Below are 25,165 nucleotides of genomic sequence, written 5' to 3'. Positions count from 1 at the left end.
TTGATGTGAATGGAATTGTTTTCATTCCCTTTATCATTTAAAGCTCATGAAGTTTATCCATTCATTCGTATACCATCGAGTTTGGGCTCTCTACAATTCGGTGTTCTCTAAACCTGCTGCAGTAAATTTAGCCATGCAGTGAAGGACAACTGATGGAAAACGACTGTGGCTGCATCCAGAGATAATGAGTTTTGCGGAGATAGGCTGCTTTTTCTGTTTCTGCTAATGGCAGTTTTATGCCAATATATCTAAGACCAATAGATTGGTCATCCAGTCAGGCGAATTTGAATACTGGAATATTGCTGTTTTAGATGAGCAGAATCCTGTACTCACTGTCATTTTTTTTTTTTTTTTTTGTATAAATCAAATTGGATTTGTATAGCACCTTTTATGGCCTCTCATGCTACTAAGAGAGAAAAAGAACTTGTGCAATAATGGCAAACTGATGCACAGCTAAATAAAAAACAAATATTCAACTCTTCATAAAAAATAGAAAGGCACCTGTGAGTTTACATTTAAAGAAACAGTTTCAGCTACTGTCAAACCCTCCGTTAGGCTGTTGGAGATCATCCAAATCTAACGCCATCTCATTAGAATCATGCAGCACAATCATACCCAATACCCCAGCATTAATGTGGCATTCAGGCCCTGTGGTAATGCAATCTGTCTTAAGGACACACACAGAAAAACCATGCATGCACACACAGTTGTCTACTACTGAGTAAGATACTGTCTTATCCAATCTCTCAAACATCATACTGCAGTGTGAGGAGTGTCTCCATCCAACTGTCTGTTCCCCACCTTCAGATGTCCTCTCTGTCAATCATGCAGATGTAGATATTTTAATTTGCTTGAAGGTCTTACATGTCATACAGGTCAACATCTGGACCCTATATTTAGCAGGAAGATGTGGCATTTCAAAATTCGAAGCGGAAACATGCAGTGGATTTATTAGCACAGTGTTTGAACCTGCAGTTGCACCTGCACATCACAAAGTCCCTTCCCCATACATGTGAATGATTAAAGGGTTAATCTAAGTGCATCTAAGTGAAATGTGTCGTCGAGCTGCCGGTCTGTAGGTAACGGCTTAGTTCATCTCTCATCGGCTCCGGGAACCCCATCAGGTGCTGTGACTCTATTTCATCCATCCATTTTTATCAGCAAATTGGATGAGAGCGTGGCTGAAAGCAGGTGCTTCTCCTCATGCCAGACCACTTTTACTTTCACTTTTTACTTTCACTTCCATCTCCTCTTTTTTTCAGGCCTTGTCGTAGCAGATGACGTACTGTATGGCGTTATCATGCATTTTTATACTATTTCCTGGCAAATCCTCCATTTATCTTTTGGGGAACTGCAGCAATTGAGGCTGAAACATTGCAGTATGCAGAAGAAAATAAAACACGCTTAGTGTACCAGAAAACTGGTGGAAGCAGAACCGCTGAACTGTTAAGAAAACGTGCCTGGTGAACCTGAAAATGGGGCAGGGTGAAATTTATCCAAAACGAAACAAGGGACTGGAAGTGAGTTTCCAACACAGCTGCAGGACCTCAGTGTTCAGGCCACGCCTAGAGCCTGCTTGTAATTACTGACAGGATCAGTCCTTAAAATAAAGTACAATATTATTCATGGGACTTATATAAATTTTATGAGCTTTTAAAACAGACAATGCATTTTGAGCTTCCATGTGATGGTTTCTCCACCTCATTCTTTTTTCCAGTAGTTTAATTTTTAATAGTAAAATTAGAACAACTTTAATATAGATACACAGATACTAACAGTTCATCAGCTCCACTGACTTTACATAATGCTGTACAAGTGGTAAACATTTTATATTAATACGGAAGTACTTGTTTTAACATAGGTGAATAAGTGTTTCCCTTAAAATATATGTGTTGAATTGCATTTTACAGCTGTGTGAAATTTAAAGAGGATTTGAGTGATTCGTTATCTGCTTGATTACATTCAAACTGGATCATACTGTAGGTCAGGGGTGCCCACAGTTTTTTGGCTTGTGAGCTACTGATAAAATGACCAAGTCAAAATGATCTACCTACTGTAAAATTACAAAACATATATTTATTTATGAATATATTGAGAATTCTTTATATGCACAAAATATGTTGGTGTAGCTTGCATAATTACAGTACATGAACCCATATTGCACAATACAACTCTGTACATTTTTTTTCGTTAACTTACTCTGATGACTTGCACTGAATAGAATCAGTCAGGGATGCATAGTCCGGAGGCTATCTCGCTAGCGTGCTAGTGCATGCGCATGTGTGGTGACCCATGTGTCAGAAAAAATCAAATGTCAGACTAGCTGCCCTGTACGTCAATCAAGTGACAAATTTCATACTGAGGACGGCTGAAGGGCTGACGTCTACTTCGTTAATTTCACGCGATCTACCCACACTACCTTTTGTAATCAACCGGTAGTTCGCGATCGACATATTGGGCACACCTGGTGTAGGTCGATCAACCTGACAAGCCATTTTGGGATATTTGTATACATGTCTGCCCCGATGGACATTTTACACTAAAACCAGTTAAAATTCAGGTAGCAACTGTTGCAACAAAGGTGTGTATTAATACTAAGTTCAACAGCTTCAGTTAGCCGACAACTCATCTGCTCAACTGTCCCCCGTGTCCTAATACATACAGAATAAACAGCAAATGATTTAATTATAAGACAACAGTGATATTCGGGTTTCCAGATCCAGTGACCTGACACTGAATTTAATGTTTCTCCATGTCAAGATATTCATGAAAATACCATTTGTGACACTCACATTAGACATATTATAAGTAGAGTCATTCATTAGTCTCACTACCATCAGATTTAGCAGTGTTATCAGCCAATCTAAATGGGCAGGATAACACACCATTAGCCCCTTTTCAATGGATGTGCAATCAGAGTCTCAGCATTCTCTCACTGACTCTCTAATCTAAGCTAAAGATGCCTTATGCAATTTCATTAAGCGACTATAGTCATAGCATTAACAGATGCTTTTATGTGCATGCACACACCCAACCAATTCCAATCTGCTTCAGAGTAATGGCTGACTTCAGTTTCCTGGTATTTTTCAAACCCAGTTATTAAAGGCAACAAGCAGCCAGTAGTTTCATATGCCACACATACACCAAACTTTGCAGACAGAATTATCAGCTGCCTTGGAACAGAGGCACCTAAACTGGAGTACTCTAACTGTATTATTAAACAACTGTTCCAAATGATAGACTCGTGGCTAAATTTGTTCTACCCAAGAGGGTAAGACATTTTTAATGAGAATGAACATCTGTCTCCTCTGTATGCCACTGGGAAACACATGACAAGTGCGAACAATAAAAATAGTTCATTTTTTTCCCCACATGAAGCAAATGGTATAAAAACACCATGTACAGGACTGTTTAGTTCTCAAAAGGCCTGCTAAAGTTTCTACCTTATTTTAAACATAATGCAATGGAAGTACTGTAATGAGGGTGTTTTAAATAACTTATTTGTGTATGATTTCAAATGAAGTAATAAGGAACTTAACAAATCCATCAACAGAACCTTTTGTTCCTGCTTCTGTTTGTATTGGATTTAGGTGCGGACAAACCTGCACTGAGGCAACTGATGATTTATGGCCACATTCCTGAGAGTTGGCTGTAACTAAAGAGATTGAGCAGGTCTCTGGGGAGCTGAATAGGATACAGTAGTTATTGTGGTCAAACAGCATAAAGTAATTACAGCAAGAGAAAGAGAGAGAGGGAGGCAGAGCTTTGGGATGTACAGTATGGCACTGTACAGTAATTGCTTAACATGAAGACCTCTTAGTCTCAGAAAATGCAGATAGCACAGCTCCTGTTTGAAGTTTATCCCACCCAGAGGGAGAAAGAGGAGGAGGGAAGGAACAATACAGACAGGGAGGGTAAGAAAGCACTTGTAGAAAGAACAAATAAGGGCAGGAAGTGAGGATGTACAGTCAGGTTAGTATTTATTTAGACAAAAATGCCTGCTTTTTTTAAATGTGTGTTTGGACAGGTAAGCACTAAGCGGATCTGTTTTAACTACATGAAATGTCTTTACCTGAGTGTATAGACTTTTAACACTATTTATAATAATAAAAGAAAAGTTGACAAATCACACGAAATGAGGGCAATAACAAATAAGAGCATGAGACAATAAGACAGTGACACCAATGCACAGAAATAAAAGAGTAAAGGGCGACTTCACTGATTTTCACCTTGCTTCCTATTGTTTTACTTGGGGGAGTTAATGTAAAAGGATTCTAATAAACGGGCCTCTGCTTACCTTAAAACCAAATACTACACCCCCTTTCCAAAAAATCAGACATTTCCCCTAAAATGTCAGATAACGAGGAACTGGTACACACACATGACAAGACATCAGCAAAAACACTTTCTGTTTCCTTTTTTTGTGATGGCAAAACCAGATTAAAATCCTGAATGAACAAGGACCACCTCACGAGTCTCTGGTTTGAGTTTTGCATCTGCATCAAGAAAACAAGAGGGTTGTGATCAGTATATACAACAAATGGTAGTGAGCTGGACCCAATCTAAACCTCAAAGTGTTGGGAGTGCCAGGAGCTATGAGAGCGCTTCCTTTTCAATGGTGCTGTATTTCAACTGGTGTTTATTGAATTTCTTGGAGAAATAACAGATGGGATGATCGATACCCTTCTCATCCCCTTCTAGCAATATTGCACCGGCACCATTGGCACTTGCATCCGTATCCAGTTTAAAGGGGCAAGCAAAATGAGGTGCCACTAGAACATGTGTGCTGCAGAGGAGAGCTTTGACAGACTGAGAAGCACTTTGGCAAGCATAAGAGCAGAGAAAGGGTTTGGTGACACTAATGAGACTGGTGAGGGGAGCTACAACATCAGCAAAGTTTTTACAGAAACCAGGACGAGCCCCCACCGTATGTTACGCCCCTGTCTAGGGGGTAGGAGAGCAATATAAAAGTACAAAGAAGGCTGTTCCCTCACTGGCCCAGTTTTCAAAATGTGCAATTAAGAGTGTAACGTATTACTACAACTAAGAGGTGGTGAGAAAAAATGAAGCACTAAAACTGAGCCAAGGCCATAACAACAGACGAAAGAATCTGTATCCTAAAGAAAGCCGGTTAACCCCTCAGAAGAAACAAACAAAAAGACATTAACTAACCCTAACTCCCTAATGTGAAAAGCAAGAGAAAACAGTAGAAAGAAAATTCTTCAATACTATTTACAGATATTTAATAAGAGACATAATCAGAAGGAGTTTTACAGTTCAGATAATGTGATATGGAGAAGCAAGTTGACCAAACAACCTCTGTAATGTGATCAGTCACATTATCTGACCTGAAAAAACCCTCCAGAAGACATCGCTAGAATGGAAAACTCCCCCCGATGATGTAAGTTGGAGTTTTTTTCAGCTATGAGCAAAGACATCCTTTAATTCAGCGAAGGCAAGTCTATATGCACTTCCTAAACTAGAATTATAAGAAGCAAGGTGAAAATGTGTAAAGTCACTCTTTAAAGATAAAATAAATAAGAGTTATGATCAATAAAAAAATTAACACATTAAATGAAATGTACCATTTTATAAAAAGTTTGGATAAGAATTTTGTTTTTGTTTTTTTCAAATTATGTGACTAGATTGACATCTTCAAAAAATCCTAAAAGAGATGTGTGATAGAGATGGAGACAATAAAAAGAATGGAGTAGAGCTGTGTTTAGTTGTTGCATGGACTGAATTGAGACCTGTGAACCATTAAGACAGGGTCATCAAGGTAATCATCAGTAACTCACGTTTCCTTTACATATTACTTAACCAGTGTCCTCAACTTTTTAAGTAAATTTATCTTATCTGGGCTTACAGTGCAGTGATGAATAGAGGAAACCTGCAACGTGAAATTACTCCAAAGGGGGTACGTTCCCCGTCTGGACCAATGACAGAACAGGCTAATTTTCAAATTTTACATCATTTCACATAAGCCGTTTCAGGCCTCTGACCACATCTCCATTCTATTAACCCTGTCCTAACCTTTCCTTGCCATTATGTCAATTAAAGGTTGCACATGTCCAATATGTCAGCAGGAAAAATTATGCTTCATTGTTTATTCAGAGAGGGAGAAAAGTGATTTAGGCATTGATGCATGTTCTGTTAACCTTTTGCTATTAGACACTCACTGAGCTTAGATGTTTCCTTATACACATGCATACAGGACATTTGTACGTCACGGTGTTAGACAGGAAGCAGTGTGTTTGAATTCACTGACAAGGTGTAGCTCTACCTTGCTGTCAGATCCGCTCAGATCCCTCCATCCAATGTGTAGTGATGTTTCATTAGGCTTTTATTTGGACAGCAGCATAGTGTGTAATAGACTCACAGCCCAGCATGTCTCTGGTGCCTCACTGCATCTTTCTCACTTTCTTCCCCTTTTAACTCTCATCCACATTCACTCAGTATATGCTGGGTGCATGTTTCGATGTGCAACTCTCTTTCTCCCCAGAACTAAAACATCCAGCCATAACAACAGAATAGTGTATATGTCGTTCAGGCTTTGAAAAGCTGTAACAAACACTTTTCTCCGTTGAGATTGTTTTTCCGGAAAGCCCTTCAGTTTGCACTGACAGCAAGTTTGGGAAAAATGTTCTTCAAGGTAACTTCAAGAATGTGCATTTGCAATTAACCAGACTGAACTGGATTGTGAATGCTAAATCTGGGTTGTGTCACAAAAGTCGTGTGCTTTAGATACAAAAGCTTTAACGCTCAGGCTTAAAACAAAACGCACATCCCATGACTTACTGTATCTCACATGACCTATTACAACAGAGCAACCGACTGTGAAGTTAAACTGGTTTAAGCACAGTCTAATGTGAGTAAAGTCTTGTGCTTTATTGACCCATCTCTTCATATGCCTGCAGTTATGCCCAACTACTTACTTGCAAATCAGCTGCTGTTAATAAATTGTCATATTTGTTGATTTTCTCAACAAACAAAAAGAAAAACAGCAGGTTATGCTTTCTGATGTTTCCATTTCTGCACAACCCTTTTTTAACTCTAATTTACTGTTGCATGCTGTTTTGTGGCACTTTTGTTAAAATACAACATTTAAATTTCTTATCAAAGCTGTTTTTGTTCATCTTCATCCTTTTAATTTGCCTAATGTTCACAAATCCTCACATGTGGCTGAAACACAGATAATTGCAAAAGCAAGAGATAGTGCAGACTTAGTTCCTGTGTTCATATCCTGGGACTGTTTGGTCAGAACGAGCCACATTCTCACCATGTGGACAGAACAGGAGCTTGTTTTCTATTACAAACCTTCGGTGATCAATAACAGCTTAGACCATACTGTACCACGGCCCAGGTGTGTTGTGTCCAAATCAATGGTGGGCTGTTTGAAATGAAGCCAGTGGTACAGCTAATGGGAAAAGCAGTTTGGGAAAGCTATGGCTGCACTGGCCTTGTTTAAAGTACTGTACAGGCGTATGCACAGCTAAGACTAAAGGGAAAAGCCAGTCTATCAGTGGCATTAATAAATGAAACTGAGCTTCATCGGCTGCTAGAAACTCTTGCCCCCACTTCCTCGAGAATTGATTCTGTTCTCCCTCCTCACTGTAAAAAAGCCAGCTAAGCTTTTTAAAAGCTCTGTGGTAATTGTTGCATTTAGGATAGAGCAATATCGATGAGAATCACTGAGGAAAAGAAGCCACTCCATATTGCCCATAATGCCAGAAAGCAGACACATGTAATGAGGGCCATTTGGCCACCGTCTAGTCTTTCCTAATGGTCTTAGTCATTTCTGTTTGCAACGGAAGCCCATCTCTTTCTCTTTGCTCTTTGATCCACTGAGCAGGTGCGTTTAATCTGTGCTCATTTCTATTTGGGTCAAAATGATTATGATGGCAACATGCAAAAGAGAACGGGTTTGTGTCTGTATTAAATGCCTGAGAATATGACCGCCAGGTAGAACAAGTGGTACTACAGAGGCAGGGAGAGAGATTGCCATCAGTCGATGCTGCTGCAGCTTGTTTCACTCGTGTCAATAATTTTAGCCTGGATGGGTGCTTGGAATCTCTTTACCAGGTGAGGTGATAGAAGCCAGATTGATTAAAGGAGTGATAGGAGGAAATAGGGTGGAGGACCAGACACAGAACAAATGGATGGAGCAGGCAAAGCACAAGTGGAATATAATTGGAAAGCGGTGCCGATGAAGGATGGGGGGAGGTCACAAGGTTGTGGAAAAGATGACACTTGCTAAAGAGAGGAACAGATATTAAATGAGTTTTAGGCAGGATGGTGCAGTTGAAGTATTTTTCTAATCCTGGAATACTGGTGTCTGCATGTAGGAGACAAATTAAAGAATAAAACAAAGTTGCAGAAATGTTTGTTCCAACTCTGTGTTTCTCCAGATTTCTTATCATTATTTGAGCAAGAATTTAAAGTTGCAAGTGAATAAAATTACATATCAGTCCCTGTAGGATTTCATGAACCTTTTTTGTGATTGTTGCAGCCTAAAACTCCTAATTAATAATAAAATATGTGATGAATGATGTTTTAAATTGCAAGATCACAGATTTCACAATGGATTGGTTGAATTAATTGTTGAGATTGAACCATGGTGAATTATTGACAGACTGATATACAAATATGACTTAAATAAAAGCCTATAACTACACATCTGATCTTTATGAGCAGAGCACAGCTGGAAGCAAATAATTCCCTCAACATGTGAGCTAATGCTAGTTGAACGTTTTGTTGCATGCTAATTTAATAGTTTAGCTTTAATAACTTTTGGTGATTGGTTAAGTTCATAAGTTGGTTTTATATAAGAGTCATGAGGGGTTTTACCCGTGGCAGCTGGTCACATTTTCAGTTTTTCCATCCTGTTTTCCTTTGTTTCACCTGTACTAAGTGTCAAAGCGTCAACTGCATTAATAATAATTGTGGCCAGAAACTCACAGTATGGGGACTTTAAAGACACAGGAGCACTGTTTTGATGAGTGCGTCACCATTTTAATATTTAATTTAACTAATTTAACTCCATACATACATACATACACTACTATGTGGACAACCAGCAGTCCATGTCCTAATGTGCCACCATCAGAAAACATGAAGAGCCATAGAAAATTTACACCCCTGGATTTCACACCCCCACATCAGCGTTGCAACTAATTTATAAGGAAATAAATGTGTTCAGCATATTTCTTTGGCCCTAAAATATACACAAAATTCAATTGGGTGAGAACCACAATGTATATGGAAACAGAATCATGTTTGCTTAAAAGCTGGCACCACATACTACCCAGTTTTCTTCAACATGCACCACTTATAGGCCATGCATAGTGTGCGTGCAAAATCCTACTGAACTTTCTGTGACTCAATCTTCACTGGCCCCCACTCAGCACTCAGGAGGATGTCAGCAATAACTTCTAAGCTGGAAAAAAGAGGTATGGTATGCTGGAGATGCAGAGACAAATGGATAAATATAGTAGCATTAGGAAACTATGTGGAAACTAAGAAAGCCTCTTCCCAAATATTTTTATCTCTCCATGTTACTCTGGCATTTCATCTCCTTTTTTACTGCCTGCTTCTACTGATGTCAGATTAATTTATGAGCAGCAGCACAGCAGATGAGATGCACCCCTGGCAGCCAAGGCCTCACTCCCCATTTCTCAGCCTGTGTGTGATGGTGTGTATTGCACCCCCCTGCAGAGGACCACACTCAGTAGTGCATAGCTGCAGCTCTAACTAGAGCAACCCGAGGCTCCCGTTGCTCTGCGGGCACATTCTCCATTTTGTCCAAAGCACACGTGACATTTTGTCTCACGCTTGCTTATATGAACACACAGCATCCATAATGCAGAGAGTCTAATTACAAAGACGCAGGAAATGTATAAAGAATGGACCCTCCCTACACAGAGACATGAGGAACAGTCAGGACACACGGGGCTCACAACATCACATTGAGTTACTTACAGTTGCAAAACATATCTGTCTCTCCTTCTTCAAATGAAACGGTGCATTATGAAAGCCATTTTACCCTGTCAGCTTAAGTTTTGGATGACAAATAAGGTGCAGTCCCACACTGAGAATAACCTAAGCCGAGCTGACGGTATACAGCCTCTGCAGGAGCTGCTTCCAGAAGACTGAAACTAGAACCATACTATTTATATGAAGGTATTATGTTACTTTTTAGTAGAAAAGGCCAAAAACCTTCAACAATGCACATTTTAAACTTCCCCCCTCTTACACATCCAGCAAACCCAATGTGTCCTGTCCTTTAGTATGTCCAGCTTGTTCTCTATGTCTCTTTAAAGTCCCAAACCCTCCTCAAAATTCACACAGTTAGACATGGAAACGAAGAACATTGAGAAATACTAGATTTTTGCAGTCATTCAGGCTGTGTAGCATAGTGCTAATGGTAGTAGCTAAAGGATAACACAAGGTCAGAACACAAATTGTCTTTTATAAATTAAAATTTGGTTTCACTTTTGGTAAAAATTAACTTGTATAAAGATTTATGGTAAGTTATTTACAAATTCCAAACTGTACCATGAGTGCCTATAGGTGCTTTTTTACAGGGTATAAAATAATCAGTGTGTAAGAAAACAAATTTGAGTTGCAATAAGGGGTGAAGTGTTATTAGAGGTTTAACTACAGTAGGGACTGAAAGCAGGACATCTTCTTATTAGGAATTAAGAATGTAATCCTAAATAGCTATGAATAAAATGTAGCTTATTATTGAAGTCAATGTTAGTTTTTGTGCTAAATTAAGTCAAATAGCTAGTCAACAGTAACATGCAGGAATATTCCCAGCAGTCAATCCACTGCCAGATTAGAGGCAAAAAAAAAACTCCTCAAGATGAACCATTTCATGCATAATCTCATATGTGCACATAATTTCTTAAGTTACACCAGGTGTGTTGCCTATATTGTGTTACCAGTGTCAAAGTTGATCAGTGACATCAGAGCTTATGTAAATGAGTCATTGCATTTCCGCTAGAAAACCTCTCAAGTGCAGAAAAACAACTCTTGTTACGCATGTTAATCACATACAAATTGCAGCCCCACATGAGCGTGAGTTGTTGAGGAGTCAGAAAGGGAAATGAGCAGAATGCTACCCTCATGCTGCTGAGAGATTTTGCTCCTAAAAGCTTCTCTTCCATATTACAATAAATACAACAAATACAAGTGAACCAATGCTGCTCAGAAACACGTTTACCTGCGGAGCTGCAGGTCAGGTACAAATTGTCTGCGGTTAAAATATCTGAAGGGACTTCTTAACGTTGCGAGGTAATAAGTTGTCTAGATTTCTTTAGCTTTGCTCTCCCCACTTTACTTTAGTTTTTGCTCTGTTCTTCTTCTGCTGTTCTTTTCAGTCCATAAATTCTTCTTCATGGCTCGAGATGCATATCTTTAAATACTTCATCACAAATGCCAGAGTCAGAAAATAAATTAATTTCTTTAATTTCTCATATTTGAGTGTTATGCAGCACAGACTACTGCTGGTTTTAAGTGTCGGGGTCAAAGACTAAACTCCTAAGTGTGTTTCCAGGCTTGGGGGGGCATAAGTGACATTCTGCCCACTGGCCAGCACCAGTGTTGAGGGTGCCATTATTTGTCGTGGGTGGCAGTGTCTGTTTTCTGACAACTAGTCTTAACCACTCATCTGTATTCTGCATCTCTCATCTGGCCGGCTGGCCCCTGCAGAAAGAGGATATTAGTGTCTAAATTGAAGTGGATAATATAAATGAAAAAGAAAATGCTGTATGTGCCTTTTATGGAAGTATCCCGGGAAATAAACAAAGCTTTGCTGACACGTTCACCTTTCTTTCTAAGTGTATATGTCAACACACTAATGCATGGATAAACATCATGCACCAGATATTCAGATGTAATGCAATGCATCTGCAGATTTTAGTGATCAGGCAGTGAGTATTTTTTTTCTTCATGAGCCAGGAAAAGAAATGGGCTAATCAAAAGTCTGGAAACACGCTGCAGTACAAAATAGGGTAAGACTGAAGAGGAATGAGTGGAAATCCAGCAGCTGCACTGCAAAATAGCTCCTTTTTTATGAAGTCCAGTTAGTCCGTAGTAGTTCCACTTTGAGGATACCTCTCTTTTGCAGGTACACGATAACATTCACACAGTTTCTCACATTCACACCTGGAGTGGCTGGCGTTAAGGACCCTGCTTAAGGCTACTACAGTGGTGTTGATGAGTGGAGGGCAAACACAATTTTTTTTCCCTTTTCTTTCACTTGTTCCAACCAGGATCAGTCCTGTTTGTCTGGGGAGTTGAACTGGTGACTTTCAAGTCACAAGATTGCTTCTCTGAACATTACGTAGCGTAGGTTTAGGATTATGCACATTTTGTGTGTGTGTGTGTGTGTGTGTGCGTGTGTGTGTTTGTGTGACTGACTGTGACGCAATTGATTAATGGATAAAATTATCCCTTCACCCTGTTGGCTGTGTTGAAGGTCTTTCCTACAACCACTGTATCCGTAACAGGAAGTTATTCAGCTTCTCTATTTCTGAGTGTATGCTGGTGATAGTGGTAGATTACTGTTAACTAAGTTTGATAGCCAGTTATAGGATACTACACACAGTCAGTCACACACACACACAGTCAGTCACACACACAGTCACACACACACACACACACACACACACACACACACACACACACAGTCACACAGTCAGATTGCTGGAGGTAGCAGCTCTGATTGAAGTCAGTCCAGATCATGACAGTGAAGGGCAGATAATATGACCTTGGTTCCGCAGTTTGGCAAGTACGAAGGAGCTGTAAGTGTCTGTCAGATTAGGCGGGGGAAGAGAGAAGGAGATGAGAAGAGGGGAGACAAGAAAACAAGTGGAAGAGGTGGACAGGAAAGGAGAAGAGCAGAAATTGAAAGAAATAATTTGAAAAAGAAATAATAGTGATGACTTAAACAAATCCAAAAAGTAAGAGGTGTCGTCATTATGTAAGAACACCGAGGAGTGTCAGAAAGAGAAGTGCTCCCGCTGTGACCAACTAAAAACTGCATTTACATGACAGTCCAGAAGTCGTACAAAGATCTGCCTGGGAATGCTTGCAGTTCAAATTAAGGATGACAGCGGCTGTGCTCCTCCAGGTCAGTGTGCTCAGGTGTGTTTGAGTGCGTGTCATGCACTTTGGCATCCACTCACAGTGCAACTGGCCAAACATGACTCCATGGTGTGTGTGTGTGTGTGTGTGTGTGTATATGTGAGACAGCCAGCAGTAAACTGATGTTGGGTATGCTGCTGTACAAAACATCTATCCTGTTTCTTGGGAAAGCTTTTGAAAAACCTATAAAGTGGTGGGTCCGTCTGGTGTTGTGTGTCCCTCCTTCACCTCTCTGCTACTTTATCTAAATGAATGGCTCATGAGCTGTACAAACTGTAATTGTTTTTACAGTAATTAAGTGCAAATTTTACAAGACTTTGTTGGCAACTTTTCTGCCAGGTAATTACTGTAAATTCTACAGGCAATTCATTACAGTTTGTGATCAAAACTGTTACATTCCTGGGTTTTTCCACAATGACTGGTTGTTTAAAGAGCAGAATATGTAGTCTGGTCTCTGTCAGCACATAAGAGCTGCAGTTAATTGAGGAACACTGGCAGAGGAAAGCATGTATTTTTAAGTACATCAATAATAAAATTGGTTTGTGGGTTAAAAACAATGAGACAGATGAATATGTACAAGAGTGAAACAGACAAAAAAGACTATATCTTAGGGGAGGGGTCAAAACAGCCTAATGGAGACGTGGGTAGAATTACAAAGATGGAAAGGAAGTGCCATAGTGTACATGAGGAGGACACACAAACACAGTGGGATCGGGGGAGGATGACACACTCAGATAGTTAATCAAGTGAATGTAAGGAGTGTGAGACTTACTCGTGAGCTTTTAGACTGCAGCGTGTAAATAGACAGTTCAGTCAGTGAGCGAGCAAAGATGTGGATGAATAAGAGCGGAAGTGAATGAATTAGTGAGTGAGTGAGAAAAAGAGGGGGGCATTTAGCAAATAAGAGGGTGAATAAGGGGTTGGTTGATTACAGTGAGAAATGACTGACTAATGCTGCATTCATGTCATACTGGGATTTAAGATAATTACAAGTGTCTGACTTGTAAATAGCATTCATGTCAACATCCAAGTTTCTAATTGTTGTTTTTTAATTTTTTTTTCTAAAAGCTCACATCAGGAAGTATTTGGACTTCTTAACTTTCTAACATTTTTACTGAGTTATTTATTTTAAATTGAACAAGTTGTATTTTTCTCATCAATCTAAACACACAAGTCCAAACATATTTTCAAAAGTTTTTGCAAAAAAAAAAAAATCAAACTGGCATCTGCTAATGTGTGAAAACTTAACATATGTGGGTGCATCCATTGTTCAGTGTAATTACACACTAATTTAATGCATATGATTTTATTTCATCAGTTCAGTGTTTCCATCCGGACACAGCCAAATGCTCACAAGTTATTAAGATGACAATCTTTCCCATATCTAAGATCTGCTCCGTAATGTATCGTAGGGGGGGAAATATTTCCCAAAGACCCCCCCGCTCTGGGAAAGAGAGAGAGAAAATGAGTGGGGAGAAGGGCCAATAAGTAAGAAGGAAAATAAAGACAAAGGTGTTTATCTCTAATGATGTCACCATGAGTGTCTATCACTGTACAAAAATATCTATACCCACAGGTCAACAAATGATATATACAACCAGACAGCAAGAGGAAATGTGTTTGTATTAAATGTAACATCTGGCTTTGCAGATGAATGAATGATTAACAACAACAAGGCAAGGTGGATGGCAGGTGTATAAACTTCACAAGCCCTACTCCAGACACTGGATTTGGCATCCACAGTCCTGTCTGTGGGGAAAGATTGTGGTTTTGGTTAAACATGAATAAACATGTTGTGTGTGAAGGCATTGTAAACCTTTTCTCTATAAAACTAGACTGTGATATTCCCCCAAAGTGCTGTGAGTGCCTAGGCATAACCATAAAAATGTTTAAAATGCTGCGGGTAATACACTCCAAGTGGATATTATAGTGTGGATGTGCAGTTCAACAGAAAACACTTAGAGCAGGTTCAAAATCACAGCTCACGTGTAGTTATAAGGACACGATGAACAAAGAGAATCATTGTCCACAAACAATATTCAGTCCACTTGGTTTTCATTATACAATATAAATAACAACAATTAAATAAAATAAAACAAATTACATTTTTTTTAGGCTTTTACTTTTACCAAGGGATTTTTGAGCAAGCTGATAAATGTGCTTAGCTAAGTTTTTCTTGGCTTCTGCAGAAATGGCTTGTGAATAATTGAATTAATTTTGTGCCTTGTACATACATGTTGGTCCAACTTCACATGCACTGTTGGAAGTTCAAAGCAGCAGGTAGCAGCAGTGCAGCATTCATGTTGGTGGACTGGGAAGACTGTGACTGACAGATTGTGAAAATAATTAAATTCTTTGTCATCCCATGCAGCTGAAGGTGGAGATAGATTGAGTAAGAAAGACAGTAGCAGCAAAAGTTGCAGTGTTGCAACCACACGCACGCAAGCACACACACATATGCACACACACAGCCATCCACCCAGCACCTGAAACAAAAATTCCACTCACCTCTATTGGATTGGGTTTGGCAGCAGAAGCCTCCTCAGTGGCACCTCAGCAAATTAAACTGACACTTCTTGCATGACTAGATACCATTCCAAAACCACTGTGAAATGAGTTACTTTTTTCAGGGGGTGGGGTGGGGTGGGGGGGTTGTTGAAATTGCACTATGGACCTGGGCTTATAACAACCGCATCATGATGTTAAACATACTTTTTATACTATTAAAAAACACTTTTAGGGACATGCTGCATAAAAACTTTCTAACACTGGCCGGAAATAAAGTTGCAACAAATCACAAATAAAGTTACAACTTTACACTGACATACAGATAAACACAAACACACACACATACACACACACAACACAACACACCTAAACAAAAAATGGGACTGGTTGTTGCAGGTAGTGTAACACTGTTTCACGGTGTCAAAAAAGATGGATTACAACTGTGCAAACACAACGGTTTGGTTGGGGCTAGGCACAAAAACAGTAAGTTTAGGTGCAGGCACCAAATGAACATGGTTAGGGTTTGTAAATAATTGTTGTTTGCCTCAAAATGTATTGCTTCCTTAAGATGACATCACATGTTACATGATTTGTTTCATGTGACTGGTCGCCACAACTGCAAAAGCAGTCAGTGCAGCGCTGTTTTGTGACCTATGCAAACACCCTAACCTGCTCCTAACCGCTATAGTAATACGTTTCTGGACATCCCATCTCTCGTGGAAGCTCCAGAAATCTCATGCATATTGACACAGGAAATTATACACAGCATGCCAGAAGTTATGTATTGTGCATGGATTTTAAGTTAAAAGATGCAATCAAGCATGCATCAGAGTGTAGGTTACTGTTGTTTCTGAAGAACTAAGAGCCAACCAAATACATTGTCCTCCTGTAAAATATGACTGCCTCCTAAGTTGTGAAAAATAGAAACAAGTGAAACCATAACCAAGATTTCATTTGGGGAAAGTACGGACTGGATGATGTTCACTGTTGCAACACATTGTAATTAAAGATACTTTCATACAGAAATAGAAATAGTTCTGCAGCCTGTGGAAAATGAGAGTGGATGAACTAAAAGTGACTGAACAAACAGAAACAGATATGCATCACTTTTTCACAGCAGAAAGCAGACATTTGAATGGATGGATGAGATAAAACAAGAACAGCATAGAGATATGGTGACTAATAAAATAGGACAACATAATATGTGCAGAGAAAGATAAGAAAAGAGAATAGCTTGATGTTCTGAACAAGTTGGAAGAAAAGAATGGGAGAAGATAGACGAGTGGGTTTGATGGCTGCCAGATAAAATGTCTCTTTTAAGCAGGAATGGATTAATGAGCAAATGGTACTATAAGAATTAATGGAGACAAGGATAGGTGAAGAAAACACGGTGGACAAATAAACTGTCATTTGCACAGAGCCAAAGACAAGAAGGAGACACATTTAATGAAAAACATTTTATCTTTTGTTATTTCATGCCACATAAAAAGGCATGCTGATTTTATCTTTATATTTGTACTGCTTCAAAGGATTTGCATTTTGAAAGTCTTCAGAGGCAGTGTGGGTCATGGCCAAATAAAAAAATCCATTGTGTGTTCTGTGTCACAGTGACACTTTGTGGCTTCTCACATACTTACAAGACTAATTAATTGACATTGCCAAGGTGGTAATGTTCGTTTTGTCTTCTTAGTCCTACAAGGCTTGTATTAAGTTGAATGAAACGAAAAAATCTTTAAAAGAAAGATTGAAAGAAAGGAAATCGTTTACTAAGGAGGAAATAGAAAATAACTAAAGATAGCAAAATTACCCTTTGATATCATCAAGACAAGAGAGGAGCTGGAGGCCAAATTACCCAGACAAATAAAAGGCTCATCCATTGCACTGAATATAGAATCTGCTATAGGAACAATGGCAAATCCACACTTCAGCTAATTGCAGTGGTGGATGAAGTACTAAAAAAACTGTTAAGTAAAAGTACAAAATACACAAACGAAAAATGTAAAAGTACATGATTTGTATTTTAGTTAATGTATTAAAAGTAAAAATATTGGATTATTTTTCTCACTGTGTGTCTTTCTGTGGACCAGTGTTGTATGAGTTTTGGGGGCATTATCTAAATAATGGTAAAAGACAAAATGATAGGTTGAAGCTGTTTTATGATCTCATGCTTTTGTCAGTTTGACAAGTACCTTGTTACTTTGTCAGACTGCTGGTTAGGCCTGCCAGCTTTGTGTGTGGAGATTGATTGTGGGAGGAAACACACAGGTAGGACATTCTAAGGACATGTATTCAAGTTAACCGGTGATTATTTATGTCAGCCCTGAGACAGACTGTCCAGATTAAACCCCACCTTTTGTGGATTGGCCCCAGCAGAGGAGAAGCTGCTTAGATAATGACTGTATACCACAGTTCAGTCATTTAGAGTATGCATCATGTTTACAGAGATGATAATGATCACATGTGATTCATTTTGTCAGGAAAATCCTGAATTCTTGTTGCTGCTGAGAAGTTTTAGTATGTTGTAAATATTTAATTGGGAGTTCAATTTAGATCAGGGTTCACGCTCTGCTGCAGAGGACACACAGTGTCATCACTGTGTCTTCTGCTGCAGGACACACAGTGATGACAACAATCTGTTTTAAACTGTCTTGGCCAAGTATCAGCACCATGTACTAGCTGCTGGAGTGTGAGTCACATTTTGTGTCACATTGTACATAAAGTATAAGTAGTTGCTTTGCTTTAAAAAGCATGTATGTGTGCTGCACCTTTTAATTCAAGGCGTAATCATTTCTAGTGGTGTGAGAACTACTCAGATATTTTTTTCAAGTGAAAGTATCTTTACCAGAGTATAGAAATACTGTTATAAATAAAAGTCCTGCGACCAAAAGATCTCACCTGAGATGGTATCCTCTAGCTTTTGATAGACTAGACACACCTGGAAAGGTAATCATCAGTTGGTAGGTCAAGAAAAAATGTGCAGGAGTTCTTGAAGACGAGGATTGAGAAACAACATGAGTGTAACCCAGTTTGTTTATTTCTGTTTTGGGTGGCTAAATTACAGTGGGGGCTTAAACGCCTCATGGCGAAATGAACGGTAGAGTCGCTGTCCCCACTGCAGACAGGTGTAAACACAGAACAGTCCCTGCCAGGTGTGTGAGCAGGAAAACTCTGCTAGTTAGAGTTTACAGAAAGTCAGGCAGAGCAATTCTAACTAGATATTTGTCTGCTGTATTGAAATAGAGCCGATGGTGCCAGTAAGGGAAACTGACAATCTGTAGTAAAGTGAATCCCGGTGAGTTAATGTTAGCACTTAGCAAAAAGAGTTTTGTTAAGAGTTAAACCTTTTTGTCGCCTTAAATATATGTTGAAGTAAAAACAGTCGTCTTATGTTAATGCCTCGTAATATAGGAAGTGTGTTTGATTTGGCGTTAAAGCGCTAATTAGCCACCTGGCTATATCGGCTAACTGTGGCCTAGATGCTAAGCTAGCAACAGTATAGCTTTTCCAGGCTTGGAAGGCGCCAAGAGTAAGACAGACACGCTTATTACTGTAAAATTGATGGAAGTAAAAATGTTGTACGGAAGTAATATTATAGGTGGATATGTAAGGGTGACACAGTTTGGAGTGGTTTGTATATGTCCCACCCTTGTTTTTGGAGGGACATATTTTCTGGTGATGTGACGCTACCTGCTCCAACTGGATATTAGTGGCTCCCTTTTTTCTATCTGAATGCTGACTTCTGAACATTGAGCTAGTCTAATGAAGCGGTGGGACCCAAATGTAAAGAAATGTAAGGCGAATCGTGTATTTGCACCTTTTTTCCTGAGATCTCAGGCATTTTTATTCTTTGGGCTAGGACTGATTAACTGACACGAATACCATCTGATAGAACAATTGAACAAATGGTTAAAAGGGTGTATAAAAAAACAACAATAAGACCTGGTAACTGGATATTTCAGTTATGGGGAAAATTCTTTTCTTTGTGTATATGTTAATGGTGCTAAATGTAAATTTTCTTTCTTTGCTTTGGACATTGGTTGTCAGTTTCCTTAAAAATGTCTTCACACATTTGACTTTAAGTAGGAAATTTTGGCAAAGCAAGTACATTTTTATCAAAAGAAGGTGAAAAACTTTCAAAGAAGTAAATATATGAACATGACCAGAATGCTCCATGCAGAGCTGCTACTACCAAGCCCCTTACTCAACCTGGTGATTAAAACAGAACTGTATGAGCTTGATCTAAGGTGGCTTGAACCCAGAAACAGAGAGCTCAGATAGTAAGCCCAGCAGCATTTAATCTTATAAATATTGTATAAATAAAAGGCTTGTCTGCTGTTTGTTTTGCATTACAATACATTTTGCATTACATACTTTATGAGATTGAGATTCTGCCAAAAAAACTGTTCTGTTGGAAATAAGATTAATGACTTTCAGCAAGTGTTCCAGTAAACTAAAGCAATGAGCTAAATAAATTGCAGAGGTGGCTGATGTACGCAGCTTTGTCTTTAATAAATTAATATTAAAAGACAATTAACAGTCCCCAGTAGATTGGTGGTTGTATAATCCTAGCTTACTTTGTGTGAGTGAATGTATGAACGTTAACACAGTTCCCTCTTGGAAAATTCCAAAGCATGGTTTATAAAGTAAAGTAGATGCGGAACGGAGCCTGTTTTGTTCAAGCGTCTTTTGTTCTTCTTACTAAGAGTGTTGTGTTTACCTCCTGTGTTCGCACGTTTCTCCCTGGGAGAGTTGTAACACTATTTTTCTGGGTTAACCTAAATGCCCATATTACAAATTAAAATACTGGTTCTTTTTAATAATTGTTTTGGGGGGGATTGGGCTATCAAAGCTGTAAGCTGTCAAACCACACAAGCATGTGCAGCTGTCTTCATGGTCTTCCCCATTGGCTTAGCTGTCATTGGCTACTGTGCTGGAAGCAGAGGATCCTTGTTGTTTGCACAGGTTGCAATCTCATCTTCTACCGTGAGGTGTGTTTTTCTCTGCATGGTTTCCACCCAGCTTTAGAGTACAGTGTGTTAGATATCCCTACGGCGGCTGGATTGCCTCTCCTTTTTAAAATGAACTTTTTCCTTTTTCTTTATCTCCTCAGAAATGACAGAATACCTCTTACTGGATGAGCTTGTGGAAACTACTGCAGGTGATGATCAACAAGACAACTTGCCTTTGGAAAAATTAGATCAGGGTAGAGGCCAGGCTCTCTGTTGACAGTTGAACCGTTGTTGGACTGCTGGTTCATTCATCAATTACTTTGATTCTCTGTTGCTTGTTGCTTTTAATTTTTTAATTGATAGTGCTTTAAAATCCCATTCGCTAACTTGTGTTAATTCTGTGCAATAAATCAGATTTGCTATAAATAAATTGCGAACACGTCATGTCCATCAACAGCAATTTGGAAAGTATGCTGCTTGTTGGTGTGAGGAAAAGGAACACAAGTATGCTGAGCCACCATAAAATATGACTCCATATCAAACACCAAATACTGTATCCTTGAGCCCTTTTCTGCATTGTAGCAAGATGCCGTGTGCTCTTCAGATCCTACTGTGACCTGAGATTAACACAGATGTATTGTGTATCAGTGTGTACTTTCTATCTTCAGGACTTTGGAGCTTTAAAGATTTGTCAGTATACAGAACTTAGTAACAGATGCCCAAAGTGTGTGATGAATGTGTCAACCAAAGGCTTGGCACTTTTGCATACTTGGAAAAATGGCAAATTGAAAAAATATGCTTTCAAGTGCAGTAGCTATTTTTCATTTTTAGATTATTTTCACAACATTTGTAATGTGGGAACTATTATGTTTATTTTGTGCTCATGCAGATTTTCCCCATAAATCAGAAAATGCAAGATGTAAAATCCTCTAACAACTTTCTGTAATACACTGGAACTTTAGGTCATAATCATCAACACAGCTTTAAAATATCCAATTGTATTTTAGTTTTTCATCACATTCTTTAAACGTACTGTCAATAGGGACCTTGTTGCTCAATGGGTAGGGCATAGGGTTGGGATACGGAAGGCTGCGGGTTTGAAACCCACCCCACCACATGTGGTCCTACCTAGCCATCAAGGGCCACCTTGGTAACAGACAAAATGGGAGGGTTGCAGCAGGAAGGGCATCCACTGTAAAAAACAAAAAACAAAACTCTTGCCAAATCAACGTGCGTTATGATTTTATAAGATGTAGTATCCTACACTTCACTACTACACGTAGTACACTTCATGTACACATGGGTTGCCCAGCTAAATATTATGTAGAAATCACTGGTATGTCATCAATTCAGCTAAAGTGGTTTTGAGCTCATTTGTAAAAATGGACTTTTAGATAATTGTTTTTCTGTTGCATTTCTGTGGCTTTGTTCTATTTTCTTCTGGCATGATTTTTCTTCTGCTGCACTCTTCATCAAACCGCTTAGAAACTGACTTTGCTTTGGGTTTGCTTGGGAGAAATGTCTGCTGTTGTCGGCTGAGAAGGTAATCGTTCTGAGTGGAATGGTGCTGACTCCAGCAAACTGAAGATTTTGCACCTCACTCACAATCTAGAAGGTTTTTCCTTAAACATCAATAAACCCTGTCTGCCTTCACAATTAGGCTAATGTTAAGTCACAAATATATTTCCACATTGATTAGATTTAGCACCCTGTGCAAGCATCTGAAATAAATTTTCATCAATTGATTGGCTTATCAAATGGTGGACTGGCAAACTGAGCAAAATACAGTCACCTCATCACAGGCCATAGATCATGAATCTTGACAACTGACACACTTGCCTGCACAGCCCTCCGGAGTCAGCCGGGATACTTTGAGAAAGCCTCAGACAGACACAATTAATTTTAGATCCATTTCCCCACACTGCCAATGATCACTGACTGCCTGCTGAATGGCCTTTGGCTTCTGAAAAAACACAACGTGATTCACTCCCACACCTTTTTTTTTTTTTTTCCTCCTCCCGTCTATCCTTTCTTCCGCACGCCTGCACATGTCAGCTTCATCAGACACGTATGTGGCTTTCGGGGTCTGTCAGAGAGGCTGCTTTTCTTTCACGTCGGCCATGGATGAATGCTCCCTCTATCTCTTTATAGTGTCTTCTTTTGCTTTTGTATCCATTCCTCTATTATTTTATGTTATTTTTTTTTATTTTTTGTCATAGCCAGAGGAGTGCAGATAGAGGAAAATCAATGATGGCTGTTTAGGAAAATAACTAATTTTATCCTCTGTAGAATCAGCTGGTAACCTTTAATTATGATAAGTGAAACTGCATAAACAAAACATCAGATGAGCTCTTTTACTCTAAATGCAACAGGGGCACTTGTCCAAATGTAGCAGGCTTTTGAAATGAATGATGGGAATTATTACTGTTTGTGTTTGGGGGGTTAGCTTTCAGTTGACCTTGTGCTGCAGATAAGGTCTGTGCTGTTCATCAGTCACACTTTGTGGACTTTTCAGACTAAGCTGTTCATAGTCTAGTTATTAAATAATTACCCAACAAAGCAAAACACATGTTATAGCTTACTTTGAACTTGGTTTTGATTAGTTATAGGTTTACAGACTGCATTATTTAAATGAGAGTCCCGACAAGCACAAAACCTGTGTATGTGTGGTGACACCACTACTGAAAAAGAAACTGTGAGATACCAAACTTGGTGCTGCCCCTGCTCTGCTTGAAAATTAGAAGAGTGTGTGCACACATGCGCATGTATTCGTGTGACTCCCTGCATATGTTTGTGAGATGCTGTGCAGAAAGCAAGACTCAATGTAAATATGTTACCATGGTAACACAAAACACATTACAGCATGAGAAAGTGGACATTTTAAACTACAAGGAAGTAACCCTCAACCAATCCCCAGGTACAGAACAAGACACCTACATCTGTTATGTTATCCATTATTGTTTAAAGCCCAGATTACACAACATAGGGTAAGCTTGCATGTTGATATTGGCTGACGTGGTTAACTTTAGTTGACATTATTTTTCATGGGGAACAAATAGTGTTAGGTAGCTTACATGTTTACATATTAAATAAAAGATTCCCCAACTTGCAACTACAAAAACTGAAAAATGAAACATTGAAAATATCAACACGTGGACTATAATATTGGAGAGTGTGTTAATCCACGTTGACGTCTTTTCTAAAATACCTGCATTTGGGAGTGAGAATTGGAAACAGGCCTAACACCAACAAAGGGGGCATGACTTAAGCATTCTATTTCTTCCAATCATGGTCAAATCTTTACATTGGTGATTAAATTATTTTTTATAGAATATTATATGTGAGACGGCATACATTTATAGTTAAAGCAAATTTCTTCTTTTTATGCAAATCAATTTATATGTTAGCTATCGGCATGATTCCCTTGTACAAGTATCAATCTATTTCTTTATCTCTTATGTATTTTTGAAGAATAGAAAAGTTATTGACAGGCACAGAGAGGGGGGACACACATTCTCTTCCCAAATCGGACGCGCTCCTAAAGCATGATGTGTGAAACAAATGGGAAAACGTTCGCTTATGCTATAAAAAATATAATACCTCCATTTTACCACTAACACAGAAAAGAAAAATCCCCTGAAGAAAAGGTAATGGATTGATGCCTTTTTGTGTTTGTTTTGCTCTTCGATGGAGGAATATCTAACAGTGATTTCCCACACCAGCAAGCAGTGGCCTGAAATGAGCCCTCCCTTGCCGTCAATAAACTTCAGGCAGACAAACTTCTTTCATGGCATGCAAATGAAACACACCTACATGGATTTCATTATGGATGTCTACTGCAGAAGTCCTCAAATTTAAACAATTTGTATCAAGGAATCCAGATTCCATTTTTGTTTTTGTTTTTTTGTTTTGTTTTTTTCCTGTCCGGTAAATCCTTAACCTTTCTGGTATAAATTTCTCATTGACTAACAGTCTTGTCCAGCTGAGTGTAACCCTTTGTTGTGTTTTTTGTGATATTTTACCTTTTTGGACATGTATTATCAATGAAAGATTTAGATCAGGATAGCTCACAACCCATACAACTTTGAAAATTATGAATCTAGAGTCACTGGACTTGAGCTTGTGTAGAGAGTTAAACTCATTGGTCTCCTTCCCACCATCTGTCCCTGTTCTCTGCTTCATGGTCTGGCTCTTTCCATCCTTGGCTGTCCTCATGTGGACAGACTAATTCCACAGCTCCAGAGGGTTTTCCAGCTTAGGCTTCTTGAAGAGGATTTCTGTGTGTGGGTATGGGTGAGAGAAATTGACGTCAGTTTAGCCCACTGAGTTGATGACGGGGGGAGTCAGCCAGCAGAGTTCGAATGGATGATCAGAAATGTTCTGTGGCTAAATCAAATGTAGCATGAATTTGATCCATCCACCATGTTCCCTTCACCGAGTAGATAAGTGTATTATTCACAGCATCTCAGGGAATGGCAAATCTGTTGGACATCCATCGCCTCAAGTCGGGATAAGGAAATTCTCTCAACCTGCTCAGTGTTGATGTGCTCTCAGCACTG

The 25,165-nt window shown here is 39.1% G+C and overlaps 1 protein-coding gene across 6 annotated transcripts in view; it reads left to right on the top strand.

The window, feature by feature from the left end:
- The window catches only part of LOC137131256 (pro-neuregulin-3, membrane-bound isoform), a 314,148-nt gene that overhangs the window by 143,868 nt on the left and 145,115 nt on the right, over positions 1 to 25,165 (top strand). The window contains exon 2 of one of the 6 annotated variants that reach the window (XM_067512299.1): positions 20,768 to 20,815. The exons of 4 other annotated variants lie outside the window; for them this stretch is intronic. In XM_067512299.1, the coding sequence (XP_067368400.1) occupies positions 20,768 to 20,815 (48 nt within the window). Of the gene's footprint in view, positions 1 to 15,520; positions 15,542 to 20,767; positions 20,816 to 25,165 lie in introns of all 6 variants that reach the window. One more of the 6 variants, XM_067512307.1, reaches the window with a different exon arrangement.

The sequence above is a fragment of the Channa argus genome, chromosome 1 (assembly GCF_033026475.1).
Source record: "Channa argus isolate prfri chromosome 1, Channa argus male v1.0, whole genome shotgun sequence".
NCBI lineage: Eukaryota > Metazoa > Chordata > Actinopteri > Anabantiformes > Channidae > Channa > Channa argus.
Note: the sequence above shows the minus strand (reverse complement) of the source record. Positions and strands in the feature narration are given on the sequence as shown.